The 27,971-nt window shown below is 47.2% G+C and overlaps 1 protein-coding gene and 1 long non-coding RNA gene across 2 annotated transcripts; one reads left to right on the top strand and one right to left on the bottom strand.

The window, feature by feature from the left end:
• Positions 1-261: 261 nt before the first annotated feature.
• On the bottom strand, positions 262-9,071 carry IGFBP4 (insulin like growth factor binding protein 4). Its single transcript, XM_041725143.1, has 4 exons — positions 9,047-9,071; positions 3,556-3,713; positions 2,692-2,826; positions 262-733 (listed from the first exon to the last, which is right to left on the bottom strand). The coding sequence occupies exons 1-4, from the start codon at positions 9,054-9,056 to the stop codon at positions 599-601; spliced, it is 438 nt and encodes a 145-aa protein (XP_041581077.1). The 5' UTR covers positions 9,057-9,071; the 3' UTR covers positions 262-598.
• A 1,397-nt stretch (positions 9,072-10,468) lies between these two features.
• Positions 10,469-13,307, top strand: LOC121473801. Its single transcript, XR_005983231.1, has 3 exons — positions 10,469-11,132; positions 11,232-11,333; positions 12,652-13,307. It is a non-coding gene; the product is annotated as an uncharacterized LOC121473801 (long non-coding RNA).
• The last annotated feature ends 14,664 nt before the right edge of the window (positions 13,308-27,971 follow it).

The following is a 27,971-nucleotide window of genomic DNA, read 5'->3' as shown; positions in this document are numbered from 1 at the left end:
GGACTCCTGCCCATTGAATCATCTGCCACTCCACACTTTCCCTATGGCCTCCACCCTCTGACTAAATTGAGGGGAATGACAATGGTACAAGGTACAACAGTCAAGGTACATGACTACTTTCCTCCTCTGATTTTGGAAAAGAGACTTCTCTTCCCCCACAAACTTGTGCTCAGCTTATAAGAAATGACCCCAGATGCCCAAATCAGAGAAAGTCAGAATAAGAGCCCCCAGGGCTAAAAAAACCAGAGCTGGCATGTAATATGTTGTCAATAAATGTTTTAGAACGGCTGGATGAATGGATGAATGAATGAATGAATGAGTCCACGATCAATTTGGAGACATACCAGGGCTCCCCATTGCCACTCTCAGACGTCTCAGGCTATCTAAGACCAAAGAAGACACCCCTAGGCTTTGGCTCACCCCAAGGGCACACCCATGCGTGCGTGCACACACACATACACACACACATACACACAGAAAGGGAAACTTCTAGGCCAGAGACAGAGCCAGGACTCAGACCCAGGCTCCAGGTCAGCTCTGTAGCCTCTAGGGGATGGGGACGGCAGGGGGCATTGAGCCCCCTGCCTCCTGGCAGGGCTCACTCGCGGAAGCTGTCAGCCAACTGGTGGCAGTCCAGCTCCCCTTTTGGCTCCAGGCCCCCTGGAAGCTTCACTCCTGTCTTCCGGTCCACACACCAGCACTTGCCGCGCTGCCCATCTAAGGCCGGGTGACACTGCCAAGACAAGGGTGTGAGAGGTCAGTTCCCAGGCAGCCTGCCCCAATCCCAGCCCAGCCCACGTCAGATAGTTGATCCAAGACGGCCTGTGAGGGCAGAGGCTCTTTCATGAGCACAGACCCTCTGAGCTCATGGAATAGAGAGATCTTGGCCAAAAAGTAAAGGTTGTCTCAGAGGTCAGCATTGGTCTAGTGATAAAGGGCTCAAGTGTCAGAACTTTCAGTGGGATAAAAATTGAAGGAAGAAAACACATAGACCTGTACAACACAAAGAGTGAACCCTAATATAAACTGTGGACTTTAGTTAATAATGTATCACTATTAGTTCTTTAATTTGTAGTGCCATATGTACCATGCTAATGCAAGATGTTAACATGGAAACCTAGGGGTGAGGAAGTAGATGGGAATCCTGTACTTTCTACTCAACTTTTCTGTAAATCTAAAACTGCTCTAGAACATAAAATCTATTAATTTTTTTAATGAGTAAAAAAGTGTTTTTAAAGGATTTTATTTATTTATTTGACAGAGAGAGAGAGCACAAGCAGGGGTAACAGCAGAGGGAGAAGGAAAAGCAGACTCCTCACTGAGAGGGAGCCTGATGTAGGGCTCCATCTCAGGACCCTGGGATCATGACCTGAGGCTAAGGCAGATGTTTAACTGACTAAGCCACTCAGGTACCCCAGGAAAAAAGTTTTTAAGAATTAGAACAAGAAGGGGTGCCTGCGTGGCTCAGTTGGCTGAGCACCCAACTCATGGTTTTGGCTCAGGTGATGATCTCAGAGTTGTAAGATCCATTGAGCCCCACATGCGGCTCCCCGCTCAGCAGGGAGTCTGCTTGAGATTCTCTCTCCCTCCCCCTCTACCCCTCCCCAGCTCACTGCACTCTCTCTCTCTCTGTCTCTCAAATAAATAAATAAAATATTTTTTAAATAGGACAAGGATGAAATTGGTGTTGGGATAAAGCTTGCAGGTATGTTTGGCACTGGTTTGGGGGGCCCTTTCTGGTCCTCCACTCATTGCACACCACCCATAACCTCTCATGCCATCCTGGGATTTGCAGACTTGGGGACAGCCCTTCTCCTATCAAGGCCTCTACTGGTCGAGTGGCTGCCCACTTTGTGGATCTGTCAATAGAGCACGGAGTGGGAGAATATATGTGTCTATGCCCACCAGGAGCTGGAGAAAGACCCAAGCCAGGACTCCCCAGGCCACACCCAGCACAAGTCTCTGCCCAGATGTGCCACTCCTCCAAGTAAGCCCTCCCCTCATGGGTCAGAGATGGTCTGAGGCAGGCCAACCTTGCTGAACATCCTAGCCTCCTGGGGGGCTTATCAGAGGAACCCATGTTGCATGAAGGAGTATGGAAGCTTCTGCATTCACGTTTTCTCTCCTACTTCACTCCTTCTTCTGCTTCCATCCAGAGCTCCCATCCCAAGCTCCCATCCCCAGCTGTCAGATCTGACTTCACCTCCATCCTGGCTGTACCCCACGTGGTTTGGTTACTCAGCTTGGTGGAAGGGCCAGGCTGAGTCTCCTCCTTGACCCTTTATGACTGAGACCCTTTATCTCCAAATGAAACTAGAAACATTCTATGGCAAAGAACTACTCATAGGATGGAGTACAGTACAGGGAATGAGAGAGTGCTGGGAGGTAGAGAGGTTAGCAGGAGTGCTAAATGGTGAATCCAGAGGTGATGGAAATAGCCCTGGATAGGGAGGCAGGATAGCTGGTCTGCCATTAACTCACTCTGTGACTTTGGGCCTCAGTTTCCTCATCTCCAAAATGAGTGTGGTGGGCAAAATAAACTGAGGCTTTAAGGCTGGGGAAGGGTTCCAGGGGTTAGGTTTGGGTTGAGAGGTCTCTCCTCTACTTGAGATCTCCATCCTGGACTACCCTATTGAGAGACAAGTAATGCCCCAAGAGCTAAGGCCAGGACAGGCAGGGATGAAGACCCACCTGCTTCGGGTGGAAGTTGCCATTGCGGTCGCAGTTGGGGATGGGGATGATGTAGAGGTCCTCGTGGGTGCGGCTCTGTGAGGCAGCCAGACGCTCCAGGGCCCGGTGCAGCTCACTCTGGCAGGAGCCCTGGGGCTGAAGGAAGGGAGAATGAAACTGCTTAGCAGAAAGGAGAGAAGCAGGAAGACCAAAGCTAGGGGTCAGGTCAAGACTGAAAGCCAAGAGGCTGGGCAGGCCCCAGTAGATTCAGGGGACCCTGGTGGGCAGAGCAGGACATTGCAGAGAGAATATTGGGCCAAAGAGCTTCCAAAAAGGAGGGGTGTGAATGGAAGGGACTTTGTGGGGGAAAGGGGTTGTGGAAACCTATGGAGATGGTTGGGAATGGAGTGACTTCCAAGCTGAAGGGATAGCTGACATCATACAATTAACTTATGGAACCCAGGCGGGATCCATTAGAACCGCAGATCCATTAGAACCATCCATCAGAAAGGACATTAGCCAGATGCTGGGGCAGGGTCTCCAGGGCCCCTGCTGTGGCCAGCGTTAACTCTTTAGTTACTGAAAGACTCTGCATGGAGAAGCCAAGAGAAGGGCTAAGAAACACCAGGTGGCTTGGTGTTTACTATTTACAAACGAGTACAGAAATATTTCAGTACTTAACAATCACTTCAACTATATCAGTGTATATGACTGATGACCAGGAAAGGAATGAGGATTCTCTGGGTCCTGGGGACGTATACCAGGTATGTCTTGCACATAGTAGGCATCCAAAGAATGTTTGCTGAATGATCATAGTCCAGATCTAGTGTGGGGAGGGTGGGTTGTGACTGTGCACAGGTGCATTTGTAGGTCAGAAGTCCTCACCACAGGCCGAGCTTCCTCCCGAGGCACCCCGATGACCTTCATCTTCCCCCCACTGGTGCTGCGGTCTCGAATTTTGGCAAAGTGCTTCTGCAGGCACCTGCGGTCGTGGGCGCTACAGGGACTGAAGCTGTTGTTGGGGTGGTCACCCTCATCCTTGTCTGCAGTCAGGCCGAGATGGGAGAGAGGTCAGCACTGGGAAAAGACAGGGCAACATACCAACCCAGACTCCCCACCTGCTTTCTTCTTGGGGATTCTCTCTACCCTGGCTCTGGGAGAGAACAGGGGACCTTAGGGTGGGAGGGATGAAAGCAACACCCTCCTTTCCTCCCCACTCTCCTGAGATTTCCTCAGGAGAATATTCCTCTTAAAGTCTTTGCCTTGTCCCTCACCCCACCCAGTCCAGCCCTCAGATGAGTCATCAGCTGCAGCTGCGCAGACAGCAGGAGAGTCCCCTGGGCTCTGCAGGGAGGTCTAAGGCAGGCAGGGGCCTCCCCACCAGATCTCGCACCCTCCTCCATTCAGGTCCTCCTACCATCCCCACTCCATCTGCTCTCTCTTCCTGTCTCCTTTCCTGCTCTTTTCAGCATCTGGCTGAGCCAACCAGGGGATCCCCAGATCTGTTGGCTCTGCCGCCCCTCTTCCACATGGCCAAAATCAGAGTTTCCATGAGTGATGAGAAATCTGGCCCAAAAGGCTCTCCCCATTAGCTGAACAGGAGAGAAGGAGTGGGAGTGGGTGTGTATGCCTGCATGCAGGCATCCGTAGTGTGTGTGTGTGTGTGTGTGTGTGTGTGTGTGTGTAACACACTATGTGGCCACAGAACTGAAAATATCCTTCAATTCCCCCACCTCAACACCTCCCATCCTTGGATCTTAGACCCCATTCAAAGTCCATGTCTATTGTCCAGAGCCAGGGCACTGGCGAACTGGAGATGGGGGTAGTGAGGCTGGACTTGTGCACTCTCCCTGGGATTTCCTGAAGATTATATCTGAACTCAAGAACAACCCAATCTAGAAGTCCCAGAATTGTAACCACTGCTCCAAACCTTCAGGCAGCAAAAACCAGAATACAGGACTGAGCTGGAGAAAGAGATTGCAAGACCTCTCTGCAGATCAGAGTCACCTCTAAAATGCTTGGGCTTGGCAGCTCCCTGCCGGCCTGAATGCAAAGCCCCTGCCAGCATTCCAGATGTTGGCAGCCAGACAGAAGGTTACATCTGGTTTGCGTCAGGATTTTTTTTCCTGAGGAGTTAGCAGGTTCCTCCATGCATGGCAGCAGTCCCAGAGCTGCCTCTGGGTCAAATGGTATTTTTCCGTCTAGCCAAAGTTAGTTGGGGGGTTAGTTCTCTTTTTATTCTCCTAGTTCTGGTGGTGTGGGGGGAAGCAAGTAGATACAGGAAAACCAGGCAAGGAGAAATCTAGACTTTCAGAAAGTCTTTGTCAAGATTCCATACCAAAGGTTATTTATAAAATTGAGTCACCAAGGATGGGAAGAAGGTGTTGTCATGAGTAGAGGGCTGGCTTAGAAAGAAGAACCAAAGGTAAGGAATAAATGGAGCAGATAGATATAATCTATCCTTTTCCATATTTAACATCCCAAGAAGGACAGTCTGGAGGGTACTCCAGTCTCATTGACAACATCAAGTTCTTATGGGTCAATAAAGGAGAAAGCACTATAGCAAGACCTCCTAATGCTGTGACAAAAGATGTGAGTAAATTTCAGAAGACTAGGATTGTCATGGTGGCCATAAGAAGAAGGGCCAGGGGCACCTGGGTGGCTCAGTGGCTGAGCATCTGCCTTTGGCTCAGGGCGTGATCCTGGGGTCCTGGGATTGAGTCCTGCATCAGGCTCCCCGTGGGAGCCTGATTCTCCCCCTGCCTATGTCCCCGTCTCTCTCTCTCTCTCTCTCTCTCTCTCTCTGTGTGTGTGTGTGTGTGTGTGTCTCGTGAATAAATAAATAAAATCTTTAAAAAAAATATGGACCCCAAACCCTCACTCTGAACCAGAGAAAATATCTAGGATCCAGGCTTTTCCCTGTAGACCCTTCCAAGGAACCTTTCTGGCCAGAAGGCCCAAACTGGCCAGTGACCTCTGCCCCTGCATCCACCTTGCACAATACCATAAGACTTTTGGATGAGGTCACAGGGTTTCAGGGGTGTAGGGTGGAGGTAGATAATGGAGAGGAAGAGGAAATCGAAGACCTAAAGGAATTAGAGCTAAATCCTGGAACAACAGAGGCTAAGCTGAAACATGAACAAAAGCATCACCATTCTACCCAGAAAAGACTGGAAGGGATCAAAAGGACTCATTTGCCACAGCCCATGATGCTAATTTGAGGGGCACTCTTGAAACCTGAGAAAGGTTTTGGTCTTTCCTTTGAGTTTGCTTTTCCTTTCACAGCCATAAAGGGAAGCACTACTTCTCCAGTGACACTTGTTCCTTTGGTAAGTTGGCAGAATGTTCTTAGGTTTGAGAAAGATGAGTTTTCTAACAATCGGAAGTAGAGAACCTCCCATCCTGGAAGTGTGACCCAGCAGGGTGGTAAAGGGCTCAAGAACCTAAAGAGATCTGGAGTAGAAATTTAACTGCAACTAGGCTTTCCAATGTTGAGTTTCTAAGAGTTGAAGTTCACAAATGACTAACACTTGGGGGTTTATTAATAGATATATAGAATGTTTATCTCTTAATTCAGGAGGTATCATTAAGGAAGACAAGGAGAGGGCGCCTGGGTGGCTCAGTTGGTTGAATGTCCAGCTTTTGGTTTTGGCTCAGGTCATGATTTCAGGGTTGTGAGATCAAGCCCCAAGTCAAGCTCTGCGCTGAGCACATAGTCTGCTTGGGGTTCTCTCTCTCCCTCTCCCTCTCCCTCTCCCTCTCCCTCTCCTTCTGCTTGCATGCACATTCTCTTTCTCTCTCTCTTAAATAAATAAAATATTAAAAAAAAAAAAAAAAAGGACAACTGGGTTGGCTCACTGAAACCTGGAGCTGCATGGGCCACAGGGCAAAAGCTGGAAGCATAGTTTATACTCTTGTGTGGGTAGGGCCCCATGACACACTGAGGGGATTATCTGGGGAAAACTAAGCAGGCAGCATTGCCCAGCCTCCCCCTCCTTGGTTTCCCCACTTTTTTTGTTGTTGTTAGGCAAGCTTCCTTTTTTATTTTTTGAAGAACTGAAGAATCCTACAAGCCTCCAAAACACACATATTTGAGTCCAGATACTCATCAATGCCATACTTGGACCCCTCTTGCCTGAGGCCAGACTGCTTCACCCCACCAAAAGGGCACTCCACGGAAGAGTTCGATCCTTCATTAACACCAAGCATGCCAACTCCCAGCTGCTCTGCCACTCTCCAGATCTGGTCCCGGTCTGTCCCTGACTCGTGTCTAAGCTTTCGAGAAGAATACACCAGATAGAGAGAATAGCTGCTTACTTACTCTCATGGAGACACAGGTACACAGACTATACCCATATCTGCCCACTCAGACACAGACAGGCCAGGACTCAAGAACCACAAACATATACAAACGATCACGTGTCCAGGCACACACTGGTCCCCACATGCACACCCACATGCACTCAGGCACTCTGACCCTGCCCCAGGGAGAGACACAGACCCAGGGCAGGGCACACTGCCTGCACCATAACTTGTTGACTTTCCATTTAATCTGTAACTTTTCCTTGCCCAGCCTTGCTTAACAGGCAGACTAAGGATCCACCCCAGGATCCACCCCCAGGCTCTGGGTTTGGGAGGGTGAGGGTCGCAGCTTTGGGCCTCTGAAAATGTTAACCTACCCATCTCCAAAACTGGCTAAATACTTGCTACTTCCCTGCTTACTCAGGAATTCCAGCCACCTGGTACTGCTCACCCAGGGGGGCACCTCTGGAAAGACCCCAGTCCCTGTGGGTCCCCCCAGAGTCAGACCTAGCCCCTGAAAGATCTGGCTTTCTGACTTCCAAAAGGCTTATTTAGGGGGTGGGGCTTCCACATAAGCCAGATCATCTCCTCCAGCCCCTGCTCCGAGTTAGGCCAACAACATGCAGCTAAAGGCAAACCCTGGTCTTTGCTCTAGCAACTGAGGGTAAGGTGCCCAGAGAAAGAAAAGCACCACTGGCTGAAAAGTTCATGGTCAAAGCTAGAGGATTTCCTCTTCTTGGCAGCCTGATTTCAACCCCATGATTCCTCCTCAACCCCAGTCTCCTTCAAGACACCTCGGGTGAGGCTGTGAGGTGGGTGGTCCCAACCACCCAGACACAGGTGTTTCAGCCACTATTTGGAGGCTCATCCCCCTACCCTGCAAGAAAGGCCTTTTCTTTCTTCCCCTGGACTCTGCCTAGAGAAACAAAGATCACTCATGCCAGGTACCCAGGCCGTTCTTTAAGGTCTGGGTCACAGGACATCCCCCTCACCATTGTGCCATGCTGCCAGCCTCAGACTGAAGGAAAGCTGGCCTGTCCTTTCCATGTCTACAACAGCAAGAAGCACTGAGTTCCTCCCTACCCCTCTCAATTCCCTTGAATGTTCCCCCTACTTTGCTCAGTTGCCCTAATGCCCCTCAAAGTCCCAACATCAGAGGAGGATTTAAGCGTCAACTGAAATCTCCTCAGCTTCTTCATCACCCTCCTCATGATGGCTCCAACTGACAGAGCTCTTACTCCATGCCAGACACCCCAAGTCTGTGAGGCAAGTCCCGTTGTCATCTCCATTTCATAGATGAGAAAATGCCAGTAGACTGGGTGGAGGGGAAGGAGGACAGACTTATCCCTGCAGCTCCTATGTCTTTAAATGGAAAGACTCCTGATACCCGAGGCACCAATAATTCTGGCTTTGCCAATACTAAAGAAAAAATGTTAAGCAGCCATGCTCCTCCCCCCGCCTCCCCCAAGGCACAGAATTTCTGGGAAGGCCTTGTTCCCATGACATGACTGGATTCCCAGTACTGAAGTAAGGGGGACAATATTTGCTGCGTTGACTAAAAATTAACCCAGTCTGTCTGTTCCCTAACCCTGTCCCAGAGAGACCCAAGAGCACAGTTTAGGAGCTCCCCAGTCCAAACACTGATCTTCCCACTGTCCACTCCCCCAGATTCCAAGAGTCAAGGGTCAGTCCACTGATGCAGAATTGTGGACTTCTGACGCATGTGTCCCACCCCACCCCCACCTCTGGGGGCCTGAGCAGTGTTAATCCACAACCTTTTCTGGCTCAGAAAGCTGGGACAGGAGGGGTATGGGAAGGTTAGGGGGACAAAAGCTTAATATGGAAGGAGGAAACCCTTCAGTAGGCAGCTGGACATAGCAAGGCCAAGGGAAGGGGCATGCCAACTGGCTGCCCTCCCCCAGTCATCTGCTGAAGTTTAGCTATAAGAGAAAAAGGCAGAAAGAGAAGCCAGATACCCTCTGCCAAACTATTCCCAAGGCAAGAGGAGTCTAAGCCTTGGGACCTAGGAGGGTACAGTGGAAGGCTAGAAAGAATAGCGGGGATAAGCCCTGACCTCTGGCCATCTTGTCTCACCAGAGACCCTGCAGGGCTGTTGTACAATTCTAAGGGGCACCTTTCACATGGTGTGGAGGATGCTTCTGTGATGACTAGGAGATGAGAAGGCATGGACACAGCTTGCCAAGTAGGTACCTAGTTTCCCCAGGATTCTGCAGGCTTGCCCTTTCCCTCTGCATACCCTGCATGGGTGGAGGACAAGCAAGGAGGGAGAGGTGGGTGTTAGAGATCTGGACCCTGTAATCCCAAGAGGATATAAAGGCCGATTTACATGATGTACACGGGACAATCACAAACTTCATACCATTTCCCCCAAAGCCCCTAGGGGATTAGATTTTTCTCCACTATAGGATGACGTGCTCCTACCCATCCAGGGAGGAAGGGGTGCTTAAGACCCTCTGAGGGCTCTTCTGCCCCGAGTTCATATACTGGGAGAGAAGACTAGCACTCATCCTAATCTGATGCCAGATACATACCCATTGGCCGGTGGAGGATGGAGATACGAAGGGAAAGAGGTCCCATTATACTCAGGGAGCCCAAGGGCTCAGCCCTCACTACCAATCTGGTCTGGTACCAGTGCTCCTCCCCTCCCACAGGAACTGGCATCTGTGCCCCAGGATCAGGGCCTTACTCCCTCAAGATGCCCTCTCCTCCGGCCCCCCTGATTCCCAGATGTGCCGGGTGCCAGACTGGCATTTCTCCTAGAATGTTTTCTGCTGACCCATCTCTCACTGCCTAGGGACAGGAAGGGCAGAGAGGCCTGAGGCCCAGACCCCTGGGGTCCACGTCCTTCCTGTTTTCCCTGCATCCTGCTTTCCTCCGCTAACAAGCTGCAGAGGATTGAGGAAGTGGAACGGTCTGGGACCCAGGGCAGGAAGCTTGGGGCCAGAGTCCCAGCATCCGGACTGCAACAATGGAAGCTTCAAGCCCCAGGAAAAGAGACAGACACAGACAGAGGCACAGGGAGAGCAAAACAGAGTCAGAGAGGGAACAAGAAACAGGCAGAGATGCAGAAAAGCTGACAGAGAGAGAGATTCCAAAAGTAACAGAGAAAGACAGGAACAAAGGCAGAAAGAGAAACAATGACAGAGACGTGGAGAAAAAGAGCCACAGAAAGGGGCAGAAGAGAAAGTGAGAGAAGTGGGACCACAAAAGCAGAAAGGGAACAAGAGAAAGAGAAACTGATAACAGGCGGAAGACACTGAGGAAAGGAGAGCTCCGGAATGTTGGTAGTGAAACCAGAGATTGAGAAACACAGCAGGAAATAAAAGAATAAGAAAGTATGAAAAGACTGAGAGTGATTCTAAGGAGAATCTGAGAGGCTCACTGAGAAATGGAAAAAGAGAAAGTGTAAGAATGAGTTTAGGGCAAAGGGCCTAGAGTAACATTTGAGCAGGGATCCATCTCCTAGGATCTCTCTCTGGTCCCCCAGGTACTCATCATCCTTCCCCACTAAGGTTTCTCTGTCCTGGAGCTGGTTTCAGGGTAAGCGTGCCTGTCAGGGCACAATCCGTGACCCACTGTGGATTTTTTTTTCTTTTGGCTTGACTTGGCTTGGCTTGGCTTAGCCTAGAAAGCAGCAAGGCAGCCAAGCAAAAGTGCAGATCAGAGACCGTTTTCCTCCTTCCAGCTTCCTCTCCCAGGGCAGCAGTCTTTCAGTCTCACAGTAATTAGGCCCTCTCCTACTTTCTCCAAGTGTAGACTTGTCCAGGTGAGAGGAGGAAGAGCAGGGCAGCTAGCTGAACTTGTAGGGAGAGAACCAAAAAGTTGCAAACTGACGGCACCTACTGGCAATCATCGAGACTGCAGAAGGTCTGGAGAGTTCTGACCAGTGACAAGATTCTAGGATTCTCTCCCTGCTGTCTCAGAGACGTACTGGGGTCTCTCCATCTTGGAGCAGGGCAAACAGAGCCAGAACCAGATTCCTCATATCCCTGTGGAAAGCCCAGCCTGTTCCTGATTCAGAAAACTTCCCGCAGTCCTATCCCCCTCTATCATCACTGAACCCAGTTCTGCCATCAGCTTATTGTATGAACTTGGACACCGCTCCTTGGAGCTTGAATGTCCTGAACCATAAAATAGAGGTAGGTCATCTCTGTCTATCCTGCCTCTTGAAGCTCTTGTGAGAGTAAAACAGGACCAGAAAGGATGATTCTGATACCAATGCCAGACTTGCCTCATAGACAGCAAACCTAGGAGAGCTACAGGTGCTGATACATGGAGGAAGGAGTGCCAGGAGAGGTTGGGCTGAAGACAAAGAACCTGGAGGCGTAGCATGAGTGCAGGTGAGTGTGGGAAATTCGGGAAAGGTTCCAGATAAGACAGGTACCCAGACCTCTACCCCAGTATCCTTCATCCATCTGCTGGTGCCCATCTGTCCCCAACATCACTGTCTGGGATAATCTCAATGAAGCAGGAAAACAGAAATAAGTAAGCCATCCAAGCACCCCACCATTCATGCAACACATATTTACTGGACACTGATTGTATGCAAGCTTTGTGCTACATACTAAGGACATAGAGAGGGCCAAGATCACTCTCTGTCTTCAAGAAACTCACTGCCTACTGAGGGGAAAGAGGCATACAAAAAAAATGAATCTAAGAAGTGTGCAGGTGCCCTGGGAGGTGCCATATGGGGCATTGTGGGGACCCAGAGGCACAAGAAATCAGTTCTACATGCAAGGCATGGGAAGACTTCATGGGGAAGGTGACTCATGAACCAACCATCTTCCATGCTTAGAGGAAAAAGCACAGGTACTAGCATCAGGTCCACCTGGATGCTAATCCCACCTTTGCCACTGGACTCACTGGGGAACCTGAAACAAGTTTCTCTGAGCTTCACTCTCTTTACCTGGAAAATGGGGCTTTGTGATAAAGAAAGAAGGTAAGAAGGGGAGAGAAAGAAAGTAGCTTGTGCAAATCCCCCAACCTACAGTGGGCACTTAGCATTTACTCCTTCCTACCCTACCCTGCTGGAAAATATAATTCTCCGCAGAGCTGGAGAGCTCCCAGTGCCAGGACCTGTGTTCCCCCCAGGAGACTGGAGACCCTCAGAGGACCGAGTTTAGTGTCCTGCCTGGGCATACTGGTGTCCAGGAGAGGCTACATAAAAGGCATAGGATTTGGAGTCAGAGGACCTGGGTTCAAGTTGCAGCACAGCCTCTTAAGAGCTGTGTGACCTTGGATACCCACTTAATGTCTTGAAAGGTCATTTCATCCTCTATTTTTAAAAGGAGGAAAAAAAACACCAAAATTCTGAATTCAGTTCTTCAGTGGTTTTTACATGCTCTTGAAACAAAGATATAACTTTAAAATTTTAACCCTAAAAGCATATAATAAATTTTTTTAATTTTTTTAAAGAGTTTATTTATTCATTCATCAGAGACACGCAGAGAGAGAGAGAGCGAGGCAGAGACACAGGTAGGGAGAGAAGCAGGCTTCCCACAGGGAGCCCTATGTGGGGCTCGATCCTGGGACTCCAGGATCATGCCTTGGGCTGAAGGCAGATGCTCAACCAGAGCCACCCAGGCATCCCTAAAAATAAAATTTTAAAAGACAGTGATTCCACCCATGGAATCACTTTCTCATTGGATTACCCCACAGGATGACTGCAAGAGAAAATGAGATAATGGATAAGAAAGGATTCTGGAACCAGAGAAATGGGATGCAGATGATGCTCATTGGTTTTCTTCACCTGATCGCTGCCCCCTTGAGGATTGAGAGCACCTCCTGGAGTCCCCAGGGGCAGAAACGTGGCCCTCCCGACCCCCCCCCCCCCCGCCCCGCCCCCGTCATCTTTTCCAGCCCAGGGCTCTACCAGAAAAGGAACCTCTGTGGGGCACCAGGCTGGCTCAATGGGAAAAGCATGTGACTCTTTATCTCGGGGTTGGGAGTTCCAGCCCCACGCTGGGTTACTAAAAAATCAACTTTAAAAAAAAAAGGAAAAAGAGAAAGAATCTCTACCTCCCCCTGGCACCCTTGTCTGTCCCTAAGCCCCTGGGCACCCAGGACGCCAGGAAGATGCTCCTGATGGAGAAGTGGGAAAAGTCTCCACTCCTCAGCCGCTTCTTCCAGCCCACACCCTCGTGGGCTTGTTGCTTAGAGTCTAATTAGCTCCCTTGTTGATTCAGTTTTAAACCTCTATTGGGGGGCAGCCCCGGTGGCACGGCGGTTTGGCGCCGCCTGCAGCCTGGGGTGTGATCCTGGAGACCTGGGATGGGGTTCCGCGTCGGGCTTCCTGCGTGGAGCCTGCTTCTCCCTCTGCCTGTGTCTCTGCCTCTCTCTGTGTGTCTATGAATAAATAAATAAAATCTTTAAAAAAATAAAAAATAAATAAACCTTTACTGGGTTCAGTCTGGGCTTCTTAGAGAATTGATAGTCCTGCCCTCGTGGGCTTGCCCTAAAAACTCTTGTCTGACAGAGTAGGCAAAATACACATAATAAGGAAAGTTAACACTTAATGAGCACGGGCCATATGCTGGATGGATACGGTCCTAAGTGCTTCACTCGTGTACTTCACAACAATCTCATGAGGGCTATCCCTGGACTTCCCACTATGCCTGCATTGAGTAGGGGGGCTCAACCACCCTCCATGTCTGCTGATGCCTGGACCCCAAGTAGAGTATCCTCCATAGTGGCTCCAGGCGTGGGCTGAGAAATGGCACATAAATACAGCTGCCTCCTTGTGCACCAGGGCCCCATACTTGGAGAGAACAGATCAGGAGAGATAGGACCTCCTTAGAGACCCCACAGTACAAAGGGAAGTCTGGCTCAGAGGCTAGAGCTGGATCCTTCCATCAGGACATGTGGCACCAGAAATGAACACCCAGACAGAGGATGCAGAGAGGAGAGGAGAGCCCATCTGCAGTTGGGCTGGCCAGGATCCAGTTTCATATCTCCAGTCCAACCAGCTCTGCTACTTGCCAGCTTTGTGGCCACTTCCCCTTCCTTGGCTTCAATTTTACTATCTGTAAATGGGGGGGGGGGACTCATTGAATTGTGAAACCCCTTCCAGCTTGGGCAGTCTGGGAATCTAGAACCTTTGAAAGCTTTCTGCATGGTCCTAAACCCATGCCAGCATGGCTCCCAACACTCCAGAGTTTGCACTGTTTCTAAGCCAATTGGCACCCATGGAATCTCTTTCTCATTGGCCAAAGCCTGTGTAGGAGACAAGCCAAGTGAATGATGTTAGGTCCTCTGAGAGTTCTGTCACTGCCTAGAAAGGTGACAAGGTTCACACAAGGCCATACAGCTAGGTAACTAATAGAGCCAAGACTTTAGCTAAATATATTTACTACCTGTTACAGACTTATGCCCTGAGCCACGCTGCCTCTACTGCCAGAGCATTACCAGTGAGCAATGAGCTAAGGGCTCAAGGAAGGTGGGGGTGGGAGGAGAAGGAAGTACACCCTTGGAGAATCTATGCAGATGACACTTGCAAAAGTACAGATGCAGAGGGGAGTCTGGGAGGAGAGTGACAAATGTTAGGAAGGGGAAATTATTTGCCCTGCCTCCCCTAACAGCTGTTGAGTCCAAGAGCAGGGTACTGCTTGCCAGGATACCTCTTGGCCTGATAGATAAAAAGCCCAGAATCAGAGTAGACCCCATGTTCTTCACCCACATTCCCTGGAGAACCTCTAGGGTCTGTCTCCTACTCCCCCAACCCTGGAGAACAGAGTACTACTTACCTTTAGAAAATTCCAAAGATAGGACACCTGGGTGGCTCAGCAGTTGAGTGTCTGCCTTTGGCTCAGGGAGTGATCCCAGAGTTCCAGGATCGAGTCCCACGTCAGGCTTCCTGCATGGCACCTGCTTCTCCCTGTGCCTGTGTCTCTGCCTCTCTGTGTGTGTCTCTCATGAATAAATAAAATAGAAAGAAAGAAAGAAAGAAAGAAAGAAAGAAAGAAAGAAAGAAAGAAAGAAAGAAAGATCCAAAGAGACTCTACCAAGGGACTGCTAAACCCACCCTAAAAATGGCTCTAAGCTTAGAAAGGCCCCACAGAGGAATCCTCAGACTTAGCAAAACCCAAGAAAGAGGCCCTGGGGTCCAGAGAAATCCCCAACATCCAGATACATATGGGCTCTTATTCCCTGGCTACACAGCTTCTCTTTCCACACCAGCACTAGGAGTTCACAAATTTCCCCAGTCATGCCTCCTCTATATTCCGAGACCTCTCTTACAGCCCCCTCATCCCATGCCAAGAGCCAGAATCTCCTCACTCCAATCTTTCTGTCTCATCCTTTCTGTCCTCCCCACCCCTGTCCACTTCAGCCAAGCCTTCCTCTTTTCCTTACCCAGGAGAACATCCTGGTCGGAGGGGCCTCCCAAACTTGGTGGTAACCAGGCATCCCAACCCCACTGAGGAAAAGTGGGGAAGGGGCCTCCAGGAGAGGTGAGTGGATTGCAAGAGAGGAAAGAGAAAAGGAGCAACTGTGACCTCCATTCCTCGTCTCCAAAATGGGAATGATACCACACCTACCTCATAGGGTTGTGATGACAAGCTTACAGAGTGCTTGCTTTTACCTCATTTAACAAATAGATATGGAAAAACATTCTGAGATATCACTTTATGTCCACCAGATTGATAAAAATTTTAAATACCGGGCACCTGGGTGGCTCAGTGGTTGAGCGTCTGCCTTCAGCTCTGGTCATGATCCCAGGGTCCTGGGATCGTGTCCTGCATCGGGCTCCCTGTGGGAAACCTCCTTCTCTCTCTCTATCTCTATATTTCTCATAAATAAATAAATAAAATCTTCTTTAAAAAAGTTTAAATACTGGTAGTGTGGAGTAAGGGGACTTTCATATAATGCCAGTAAGAAAACAAATGTGTGCAACTGCTTGGAAACAACCAACAATTCCACCCTGAGATATATACCCATTAGAAACATGTGTGTGTGTGTGTGTGCATGTGTGTATTCCAAAACACATATATGAGTGTTCATAGCAGCATTATTCAGAATAGCCAAACACTGGGATCAATAGTAGAATTAATAAACCTATAGTTTAATAAATATTGCTATACCAACAACATAGAGAAATTACAGATTGAGCAAAAGATTACTACTGTAGGATTCCATTTACATAGAATTCAAAAACAGGCAAAACTCATCTATGGTTTTAGAAATCAGGATAGAGTTACTTTTGGGATGAGTGGTGGAAGTAGTCACTTAGAAAGGGTCTCATGGGGTACAGGTGATGTTTTTATTTAGTTACATGGTATATTTACCATATGAACATTCATTGAGCTAAACATTTCTTATTTCTGCACCATTCTGTATGTACTTTACTTTTATTACTTTAACTTTTTTTTTTTAAGATTTTATTTATTCACAAGAGACAGAGAGACAGAGAGACATAGGCAGAGGGAGAAGCAGGCTCCATGCAGGGATCCTGACGTGGGACTGGATCCTGGGTCTCCAGGATCAGGCCCTGGGCTGAAGGCAGCGCTAAACCGCTGAGCCACCCGGGCTGCCCTACTTTAACTTTTTTAAGAAAAAACTTTTTTTTAATTTTTTTAAAGAATGCTGGCTCTCAAGTAGCCTGGCTGGACTGGATTCTTGGCAGTAGGTTTAGGATAAGTTAGCACACCTCTCTATGCCTCAGTATCCTCATCTTTCACATTAAGTGACCATTATACAGAGTGGCTATAATGATTACATGAATGAATTGGTGTAAAAAACTTGCAATGGTGCCTGCTACATAGTAAGTGCCCAGGGTTGGTCATGACCAGCCAAGTGAGTGAGATTAAGAACCTGGAGCCAGGGATGCCTAGGTGGCTCAGTGGATGAGCATCTGCCTTCAGTTCAGGGTATGATCCTGAAATCGAGGTCCTGGAATCGAGTCCCACATCAGGCTACCCACAGGGATCTTGCTTCTCCCTCTGCCTATGTCTCTGCCTCTCTCTGTGTGTCTCATGAATAAATAAATAAATAAAATCTTTTTAAAAATAATCTGGAGCCAAAATGCCTGCACTAAAACCTGGATTTGACATTTACTAGCTCTGTGACTTTGGCCAAGTGACATCCTCCCTCTTATCCTTAAATACCCTCAGTTGTAAAGGAGGGCTAATGGCAGCCCAGCCTAATAGGGCTGTATGAGAACCTACAGAGAGAACTTCTCTGTATGCAGAGAGGCACTTAGCACAGTGCCTGCCACAGAGTAAGGCTCAACCATGCCAGGCTTTATTATTATTATCACCATGGTAACCCTATAAATCCATTGTATAGATGGTGCTCCAGGTAGTAAAAAGACTGACTTAAGGTCATATGCAACTAAATGTGATTTAAACCCATTTGTGTGATGATGGAGCCCAGACTCCAACTGGCACAACCCCACACAACCTCCAGAGGCACCATAGCCTTGAAGAGCTTTGCCCAAACCCAGATAGCTCCTCTTCTTCCTGCCGGGTTGCCCTGCTGCGGCTGAAGCTCCTGTCTTCTTGACTCTGGTTGTCAGGGTTCTGTGTGCCCAGAAGCTGTTGTGCCTTCCCTGCCTGCCCAACTTTAGCACCAATCTGATCATTCTGGTACCCTCAGCTGGGGTTCTGGGGATGCAACCCAGAACTCAGGTCTAACCCCAGCTGTGGGAAGAGAGGGTCTCAGAAAGAAGCCATATTGCCCACCAAGCCTTCCATGCCAGAGGCCTCTTCTACAGCAGTCGTTGATTTTCCTTGTCCTAAGAGAGATAAGGATAGCCCTAAAGATGGCTGATGAGAGCTGGAGAGAACTTGGGGGCAAAGGGACATGGCTGAGGGCCTAGGAAGAAGGGCCATCCTGCCTGGAGCCTCTGATCCACACAGCCCCCACCTTCTCCTCTCCTGAAACCTGGATTCCTCCACCCTCACCCCCTCAGTCCTCACTGTTGCCAGAGGCTTGATGTTTGGAGCCAGTAATCCTCAAGATCTGTGCAGTCTGTTCCTCACCCTCACCCAGTCTTAATGATCTAAAAAGCAGGAGAAGTTGGGCCCTAAGCCAGGGGAAAGCCAGATGGCCTACAATGGAGAATTTTGCCCTCAGGTTGGAGTACACCAGCTGTGAGGCAGAAAGCCCTAGTCCTCTAGTCAAAGCTAAGGGTTCAAATCCCAGCTCCTTCCTGATAAGCCATGTGCCATGGGCTTTTCTCTTTACCATGATGATCCTCAATTTCTTCATCTGTAAAATAGGGATGTCAGTCCCTACTTCACTCCAAAAGGCTGTTAAGGAGGATCAGATGAGGCTTACATATAAGTGTAAGGATACACATATATCTGAAAGCAGGTTAACAATTAATGGTGTCATTATTGTGACCTTTTGTGATTCTATGATGCTTTGAGGTGGAAGGATAGAAAGAAGAGGAGAGAGTACTAACAAGCAGAAGGCCAATAGAGGGAGGTTACTGAATAAGAAGTAGATGGAGGGATCCCTGGGTGGCGCAGCGGTTTAGCGCCTGCCTTTGGCCCAGGGCGCGATCCTGGAGACCCGGGATCGAATCCCACGTCGGGCTCCCGGTGCATGGAGCCTGCTTCTCCCTCTGCCTGTGTCTCTGCCTCTCTCTCTCTCTCTCACTGTGTGCCTATCATAAATAAATAAAATAAAATAAAATAATAAAATAAATTATAAAAAAAAAAAGAAGTAGATGGAAGGCAGAGAAAAATGAATAGATGTGGTGAAATGAAGAACCTGGAGTGAGGGGATAGATTTACAAATAGATACGAAACCAAAGATTCCAGTCTAGACTCCCCCTCTCCAGTCATTCCATTCATTCACTCATTCATTCTTCAGATGAAAGAATGGGGCAGGAGCTGCCAGGCTGAACCAGGTGTTAAAGCCTGCATCTAGCCAGAGGCCTTCTGCCAGCAGCACCCAAAGGCTCTCGGAGGGCAATAGGCTGGATGGGATTATCTCTGCAACTCCCGGTAACCTCTTCCTCAGATCAGACCTCTGGGGTTCACAAACCAAAGCCAGAGGTAGGGGAGCAGCTAGATCCTACGAATACCTGTCCCCTCCCCTACATTCACCCTGACTCTTGTTAAGGAGTAAGACAGGAACCCAAAAGGACAGGGTTCAGAGAACTAGTTGTTTGATGGTGTTGGAAAACCCACACATCAGAATTGGTGTCAGAGTCACAGGCAGCATTAGGGTAGGGCCCAGAAAGAAAAGAGGAACTCCATCCTTTATGGAGGCTTTATTACAGAGGCAAGATTAATTAAGTTATTGGCCACTGGTGATTGAACTTAATCTCCAGCACCTCTCTCCACCTCAGAGGTGGGGGTTGGAACAGTTCCCACTCTCTGATAACAGAGGTGGCTCCCAGGCAACCAGCCCCCATCTTCAGGTTACCCAGGGGCTTTCTGAAAGTCACTTCATTTTCATAACAAAAAACACCTTTAGAGCTTCATGGCTTAGGAAATTCCAAGAGTTTTAGCTCTGTGCCAGGATCAAAGAAAGACCAAATATGTATTTCTTATCACAACATCACACCTGTCAAGAAATTGGGATTTCTGCCAATTTCAGAACTGGGTAGAAAATGACAGGTCTAGGTGACCTCATTCCCTACCAAATTAGGAGTCATATTAGCATTCTCACCACATCCTCCAGGCCAGTTTACTGTCCCTTTGCTGTCACCTGCAGTTATAGCTCTCTCTGGGCCTCAGCTTCCCCATTTGTACATGAGGAGGTTGAACCTGGTAATCTAAGAGCCAGCCTTGTTTTAATCTATGTTCCAAGGAGATCCAACCCTGCTCCTGTCACACCTGCTAAGTGTGTTGTCCTGTTGGGTTCCCTGAATGTCAGGTAATTCCCCTGCCTGTCTGGGTGGGAATTTCAGGAACTTTGGGACCTTCTGGGATGGCAGGGGGCAGGGGGAAATAGGGGAAGAGAAGTAAGATTGAGGAACTGGAGTGAGATAGAAAAGCTACTCTGGGGATGCCTGGGTGGCTCAGTAGTTGAATGTTTGCCTTCAGCTTGGGAGGAGGGGTGGGTGGTGATCCTGGGGTCTGAAGATCAAGTCCCACATCCAGCTCCTTGAATGAAGCCTGCTTCTCCCTCTGCCTATGTCTCTGCCTCTCTCTCTCTCTCTCTCTCTCTCTCTCTCATGAATAAATAAATAAAATCTTTAAAAAAGAAAAGAAAAGCCACTCTGCCATCCCCACTTCCACCTCTACCACATGCCCTTCTGTCTCAACAGGGAGAGCAAGGAGAGAAGAGTACCCCAGCACTGGACTCCTGGCTTTCCTGGTGAAAGGGGCCTATGGGGAGCCAGGGACTCCTAGTCCTCCAGGGTCCCCAGCAATCACTGGCCTTACCTTTGAAAGGAGAAGTCAGAAGTAAGGGGTGAATGGTATATGGGTGGGGGGAGGTGAGTGGTAAGTAGACAGTGGGTGGAAAAATGGGTAGATGGTGAGTGGGTGGGAGGGTTTAAGTGGTGGATGGGACTGGCTGGATGGTAGGTGGATGGAGTGAGTAATGGATAAGTGGTAGATGAATGAGAAATGATAGTGATCTTTGGGCAGAAGCCTAATTGAGGGTCCTTGGAATCATGGGGTAGGGTAAAGTTGGCAACAGGAATCTCAAACTGTGAACCCAGATTCCTCCTGAGACAATCTCTATATATGTACCCAAGTACTAGAATCGGCCCTTGAACCCAGAATTAATGATTTTATGGGTGACTCAATGAATGTCCCATTCCCAGGATATCTCAAATTTCCGTAAATAATCTGAGGGCCATGGGCACTTTCCCATGTACACATTCTACTCCCATCACAGCTTCTGGCTTGGCCCCATTGTCTTTCCCTACAAGAGTCCCCCACCCCCAAAATATACACTGCCAGCTCTGTGGTTCACCTCCACCCCTCTTGCCTCTCCTCCCAGGTATAGGATGGAATTGGACCTCCTGGTTCCCCTGGTTGCCAAGGGTTTCCAGAAACCCTGGGACCTCAGGACTACCCTACCCATGAAAACTCCCAGGACCAGCCTGGATATGTAAGGACTGGGACTGATGGGCTCCCAAGAAACTTGGGGACACCAGACCTTCCTGGACGCAGGACTACCCTGGTTCTTCAAGGCTATCAGGCTCCCATGGAGCTCAGGGACCAGTGGGGTCCCATGAGCAAGAGTCTCCTCCAGTGGGCACTTGGGTAGTTCAATCAGGCATCTGACTCAATTTCAGCTCAGGTCATGATCTCAGGGTCATGAGATTGAGCTTCACATCAGGCTCCACAAGCTCTGGGAGTGGAGCCTACCTAAGATTCTCCCTCTCCCTCTCCCTCTGCTTCTCCACCACCTCGTGTGCACACACATTCATTCTCTCTCTCTCTCTCTCTCTCTCTCTCTCTCTCTCTCAAAGAAAGAGTCTCCTCCAGGCCAGCCAAGCCAGCCTGGTCCATCAAGGGGCACCTGGCTGGCTCAGTCAGTAGAACATATGATTCTTGATCTCAGGATTGTGAGTTCAAGCCCCACATTGAGCGTGGAGCCTACTTATATAAAAAAAAAAAAATTTAAATTCACCCACCTTAGAATCCCCTCTCCCTTATTAAAAAGAAGAAGAAGAAGATACCCACCCTAGCCTAACTCCTTTATCCCAGGTCCTCCTACAATCTCCATAACACTCTTTTTAACTTCTTTCTGGGAACTGCTCACTTGTCACTGAGCTTTTTTAGCCAATTGTCTTTTGCTATAGCTAGAATGTGAGTTACTAAACATCAACAATTATGCCTTTCTTTCCTCTTCTTCTCTTTCTTTCTTCACTCCCTCCTTCCTTTTCTTTAGTGACCTCTCCCCCATTCTTCCCTACATCCTTTCCTACAATAAATGTGCTCACATGTAAAACAGTGTCCACACATCCGTATGGTCTTGGGCTGGTACATAATATATACTCAGTAACATGTGTTGATTCACTCACCATCTATCTCACCTCCGTTGGGATCTGTCTCCCCTTGGGGGTCTTCCCCTGGGGCTGAATCATTTGTCTCATCCTGTGTCCTTCCCTCCTCCTCAGTACAGAACTAAAAGTGAGATAGAGGTACAACAAGTGTCCCAGTTTTGCCTGGAGAAAGAGGCTTGCAGGGACCTCCTAGAGCCCCGGGTCCAAATGGAAAGATGACTATGGTTAGATGGCTCTCCCTGAGAGAATAAGCCAGAGCATCCCTCTTTCGTGGCTGTTCTCCCTCTTTCTCTTCTACCTCCTCTTCCTCCCTGAAGGGATATCCTCATAAATGCCTCTCAATCTCACCTTCCATCAGTAATTCCTTTAGCTTCGAGGAGGTAGTACATATAGAACTGGGAATTTTATGTAATCTTGGACATGTCACTTCTTACATGTCAGTGAAGCCTAAGAAAATATTTTTATTTTCTTTGGATAAATGATTCCAGATGCCTCCCTTACCTTTTCTTTTCTCATCTGTTTGCTCAGTATTTAAGTCATAGGCAATACCCTGCCATTCTCTCATTCCTTCACCTATTCCACCTCTCTCAAAGTGCTCTGGCATGAGTGGATGCTCTTCCCTCCCCTTCCCTTCTGCCCCCAGGACCACCGTCACTACTGCCCAAGACATACCTTCTGCCTCCTCATAGAACCAAGTAATAGAAGTAGGAGAGTATCTACAGAGACCCTTTGTGACTCCTCTGTCTGTACTTCAGACAGAGCCTTAAGTGGATCTACACCTCTCTGCTGAGCTCAGGTAAGACACACCTATGTAGAAGCACCTCACCTGTCCCCAGCCCTAGCTTACCCTACCCTTGAAAGTGATATGGGAATAGCAGAACATCTAAGAGAAGGGTTGGAGGCAAGGGGCTTGTGAATGAGGTTGCCTGGGCTTTCTCTTTACCCACTCGTTAGGAGCAAGGTTAATTCACCCTAGTGCAGAATTTTCCTCCTCCCCTTTCACCTCATGGGGATACAGCCTTATTCCAGAAAAATCTCCTTTAGTAGGACTCTTGCAGTTGACCCCTTATTCCCCTTCCCTGTTTTCATTCCATCAGCTCCCTCACTGAGTCTTTGAGCTCAAAGGTGCAAAAGCCCTGGGACAGCCCCCCAGCATCCTCAAGGGCAGCCCAGCCAATGTCAGCAATGGGTACTGAGTCTTCAACTGAATCCCAAGGGGATGAAGCAAAATGTTGGCACAGTGGATCCTGGCTTCCAGGGGGTAGTAAACAGGCATGTGTGGACCTTTCCTTTCACTTTGGGGTTTGATTTTAGTGGCTGTCCTTCCTTAGTTGAAAACTCCTGCATAAGGGGGCCTGTTGCTGGGTATGCTGCCCCCAGGTGGACAGTGATATTACTGATAGCATTCACAGAGGGTCTTCTGGGGAGTGGGCATTGTACTAGGTGCTGAGGTTTCCAAAGGCAAATCCCTACCTTGGGAAGAGCTTGTGGTCTGAAGAGGGAACTTGCAGGTAAACACACCGTGATCAGTGTTATGTAACAAAGAGAAATGTACTGGATGCCAAGAAAGCAGAGAGGAGCCTGGAGGACATGGTGGTTAGGGAGAACTTCAAAGGGAAGTGATGTTAGATCTGTGTCTTGAAAGATAAGTAGAATTTTACAATCTTGAGGAAATTACCTAACCCCTCTAATCCTCAGTTTCCTTAGTATAAAGAGTTGGTAAAAAGATTAGGGGGGGAATTACGTAAGGTGCTTATTACCGTGTCTAGTACATAATTGGCACTCAGAAAATTTATATGTAATGTGATTTATTTTTATGAATTGGCTCTGATAGGGGGGTCCAGCAGGTCTGCAGTCAGTAGAAGACTCTTGTGAGATTTCTGTACCAGGCCTGAGACAGAATTCTTTCTTTTCTGAGAAACTTCCATATTTTTTTTTCTCCTACAACCTTCAACTGATTGGAGGAAGCCCACCAGCATTACTCAGGCATTATAGAGGCATTACAAGCCTTTTTTTCTTAAAGTCAGCTGATTTTAAGTGCCAATTACATCTACAAAATACCTTCACCACAACATCTAGATTACTGTTTGGCCAAACTACCAGATACCATGATACAACCAAGCTGACACAGAAAATTAACCATCATAGAAGTCATTCCAAGCAGAGGCTACTCCAGACAGGGACTATGTTACATTTTTCTGCTTGGTTATGCTTTCTGAAAAATCACTCTTTGTTAAACTACTAAAATACTAGTGTTAAATAGGACTATATTTGAATATGATAAACAATTTAGAGTACATTTACAGAAACATAAACTCCTAGGTAAAATCTTAAAGTCAGAAGGGATCTTTTTTTTTTTAATTTTTATTTATTTATGATAGTCAAAGAGAGAGAGAGAGGCAGAGACACAGGCAGAGGGAGAAGCAGGCTCCATGCACCGGGAGCCTGATGTGGGATTTGATCCCGGATCTCCAGGATCGCGCCCCGGGCCAAAGGCAGGCGCCAAACCACTGCGCCACCCAGGGATCCCGATCTTTTTTTTTTTTTTTTTTTTAAGATTTTATTTATTTCCTCATAGACAGACAGAGAGAGAGAGAGAAGAGAGAGGCACAGGCAGAAGAAGAAGCAGGCTCCATGCAGGAAGCCCAACGTGGGACTCAATCCCGGGTCTCCAGGATCACAACCCAGGCTGCAGGAGGCGCTAAACCGCTGTGCCACCAGGGCTGCCCCAGAAGGGATCTTATAGCTTATTGAGTCCAACCCTCACTGTGGAGAGATCTCTCTTACAACATACCTAGAAAATGGTCATCTAGACTCTTCAACATTCCAGTGGTAGAAGTCCCTATGTCCTAGGTATGTCCATTCTTGAACAGCTCTACTTGGAAACTCTGTCTTTAACTGGCACTTTCTCACATCAGCACCTGTACTATTAATTGTTCCTTTTTACTTATTAAAGACAAATCTTAACCTAGATGTTTCCCATCCTTGAATAAAATATTTCCTTACTTGCCCTAAATGTTTATCAGATCAAAATTCTTTCTTTTTTAATCTGTTAATTTTTGAATTTCAGATAATTAATGTACAGTGTTATATTAGTTTCAAGTATACAATATAGGGATTCGGGATCCCTGGGTGGCGCAGCGGTTTAGCGCCTGCCTTTGGCCCGGGGCGCGATCCTGGAGATCCAGGATCGAATCCCACGTCAGGCTCCCGGTGCATGGAGCCTGCTTCTCCCTCTGACTATGTCTCTGCCTCTCTCTCTCTCTCACTGTGTGCCTATCATAAATAAAAATAAAAATAAATTAAAAATAAATAAATAAATAAATAAACTAAAAAAAAAAAACAATATAGGGATTCAATAATTCTACACAATACTCAATGCTCATCACAATAAGTGTACTCTTAATCCCCTTCACCTATTTCACACATCCTCTCTCCTTTCCCCTCTGATAACCACCAGTTTGTTCTCTATAGTTAAAAATCTGATTTTTGGGGGACTCCTGGGTGGCTCAGCAGTTGAGCATCTACCTTCAGCTCAGGGTGGGATCCTGGTCCAGGGATCAAGTCCCACATTGGGCTCTCTGCAAGGAGCCTGCTTCTCCCTCTGTCTATGTCTCTGCCTCTCTGTGTGTGTTTCTCATGAATAAATAAATAAAATCTTTTTTTTTAAATCCAATTTTTTTGTTCATCTCTTTTTTCTTTATTGTGTTTCTTAAATTCCACATATGAGTGAAATCATAAGGTATTTCTTTTTCTGACGGACTTACTTCACTTAGCATTATACCCTCTAGATCCATCCATGTTGTTGTAAATGGCAAGATTCCCTTCTTTTTATGCCTGAGTAATATTCCTCTGTGTGTGTGTGTGTGTGTGTGTGTGTGTGTGTGTGTACTACATTTTCTTTATCCATTCATCTATAGATAGGACACTTGAGTTGCTTCCATATTTTGTTTATTGTAAATAATGCTACAAGAGACACAGGGCACATATATCTTTTCAAATTAGTGTTTTTGTATTCTTTGGGTAAATACTCAGTAATGGAATTCCTGAATCATATAGTAATTCCATTTTCAATTTTTTGAGGAACCTCCATACTGTTTTCAACAGTTGCTGCTTCAGTTTGCATTCCCACTAACAGTGCATGAAGGTTCCTTTTCCTTCACATCCTCACCAACACTTGTTGGTTTCTTGTGTTTTCAATTTTAGCCATTCTGACGGTTGTAAGAAGATATCTCATTGTGGTCTTGATTTGCATTTCCTTGATAATTAGTGATGTTGAGCTTCTTTTCATGTGTATGTTGGCCATCTGTATGTCTTTTAGAGAAATGTTTGTTCATGTCTTCTGCCCATTTTAATTAGATTATTCAGGGTTTTTTGGTGTTCGGTTGTGTAAGTTTTTTATATATTTTGGATACTAACCCTATATCAGATATATCATTTGCAAATATCTTCTCCCACTCAGTAGGTTGTCTTTTTGGGTTTTTAGTTGTTGTTGTTGTTGTTGTTGTTGTTGTTGTTGTTGATTCCTTTGCTGTGCTCTTGTAGGATCTTTTTCTTGTATAAGCTTTTTTTTTTTTTTATGTTGTCCTGATAGTTTATTTTTGCTTTTGTTTCCCTTTCCTTAGGAGACATATCTAGAAAAATGTTGCTATGGCCAATGTCAGAGAAAATTACTATCTGTGCTCTCTTATAGGATTTTTATATATAAGGTCTTATATTTAGGTCTTTAATCCATTTTGAGTTTACCATATATGGTGTGGGAAAGTGGTCCAGTTTCATTCTTTTGCATGTTGCTGGTCCAGTTTTCCCAACACCATTTGTTGAAGAAACTCTTTTTCCCATTGCATATTCTTGTCTCCTTTGTCATATATTAATTGAGCATATAGTAATAAGTTTATTTCTGGGCTTTCTATTCTGTTCCATTTATCTACATGTCTATTTTTTTAAGATTTATTTTTGAAAAAAAATAAGATTTATTTTTGAGAGCATGAGCACAAGTGGGGCGAGAGGCAAGAGAGAATCTTCTCACAGACTCCCCACTGAGCATGAAGCCTGATGCAGGGCTTAATGATCAATGAGATCATGACCTAAACCCAAACCAACAGTCAGATGCTTAACCAACCAAGTCCCCAGGAGCCTCATCTATATGTCTATTTTTATGCTATTTTGGTTATTACAGCTTTGTAGTATATCTTGAAACCTGGGATTGTGATACCAAAATTTATTTCTTAAATATTCAAAGGGCTTCAGGACGCCTGGGTGGCTCAGTGGTTGAGAGTCTGACTTTGGCTCAGAGCATGATCCTGGGATCCTGGATGGAGTACCGCATCGGACTCCCTATATGGGGAGCCTGCTTCTCCTCTACCTATGTCTCTGCCCCCCTCTCTCTCTCTGTGTCTCTCATGAATGAATAAATAAAATTTTTTAAAAATATATTCAAAGGGCTTCAAGACAGCTTAATTTCAAAAGCCCTTTGAAATGTAGGCTTTCTCCTATTGCAGCCTCTAGTTCTTCTAGTAAGAAAATGACTACCTCCTCCAACTGACAGTCTTCTCTGTACTCTGTAAAATTCCCATATTTCTGCTTCCGTAGCTTCTTTCTTTTCATTATCAAGAGGGAAGAGAGAGAAATGTGTAATCAGCCTTTAATTGCAGGTCTTTGAGAAATACCATGATTTTATTCAATCCCAAACAGAAGGGTACAGCTTTCTACTTTCTTCAAGTAAGTAATGTTCTACCTCTACTCCACCCCCTTCCAACTCACGTGGTCTCTCAGATCACCTGTGAAGGGAGCTCTGTAGACCCAAACCTGGCCTTGGTGGCTTTGGAGTATCAGTAGAAGGGACAGCTGTCAGATTAGTGTCAGAGAGAAGACATTTCAGAAATGTACTTTTTTTATTCCTCTTCCTAGGTGGAGGAGTCTGACACAGATCTTCAGTGATGACCTTCTGTGCTCTAGAGTGACCAAGTAAACTGTGAAAATTCAGGTTGCCTGACTATCAAGAGATTTGGTCCACCTCTGCCTCCCCTTCTTGGTGTGAGAACCCAAGAGAATAGAGAGGCCC

This window comes from Vulpes lagopus, chromosome 12 (genome assembly GCF_018345385.1).
Source record: "Vulpes lagopus strain Blue_001 chromosome 12, ASM1834538v1, whole genome shotgun sequence".
Taxonomy (NCBI): Eukaryota; Metazoa; Chordata; class Mammalia; order Carnivora; family Canidae; genus Vulpes; species Vulpes lagopus.
Note: the sequence above shows the minus strand (reverse complement) of the source record. Positions and strands in the feature narration are given on the sequence as shown.

Bases quoted from the DNA above. Each gene is read 5' to 3' on its own strand.
- IGFBP4 (XM_041725143.1), bottom strand. The intron at 2,827-3,555 runs GTGAGGACTTCT...CCCTTCCTTCAG, and splicing joins GGGAGGAAGCTCGGCCTGTG to CCCCAGGGCTCCTGCCAGAG. The intron at 734-2,691 runs GTGGGTCTTCAT...TTGTCTTGGCAG, and splicing joins GCAACTTCCACCCGAAGCAG to TGTCACCCGGCCTTAGATGG.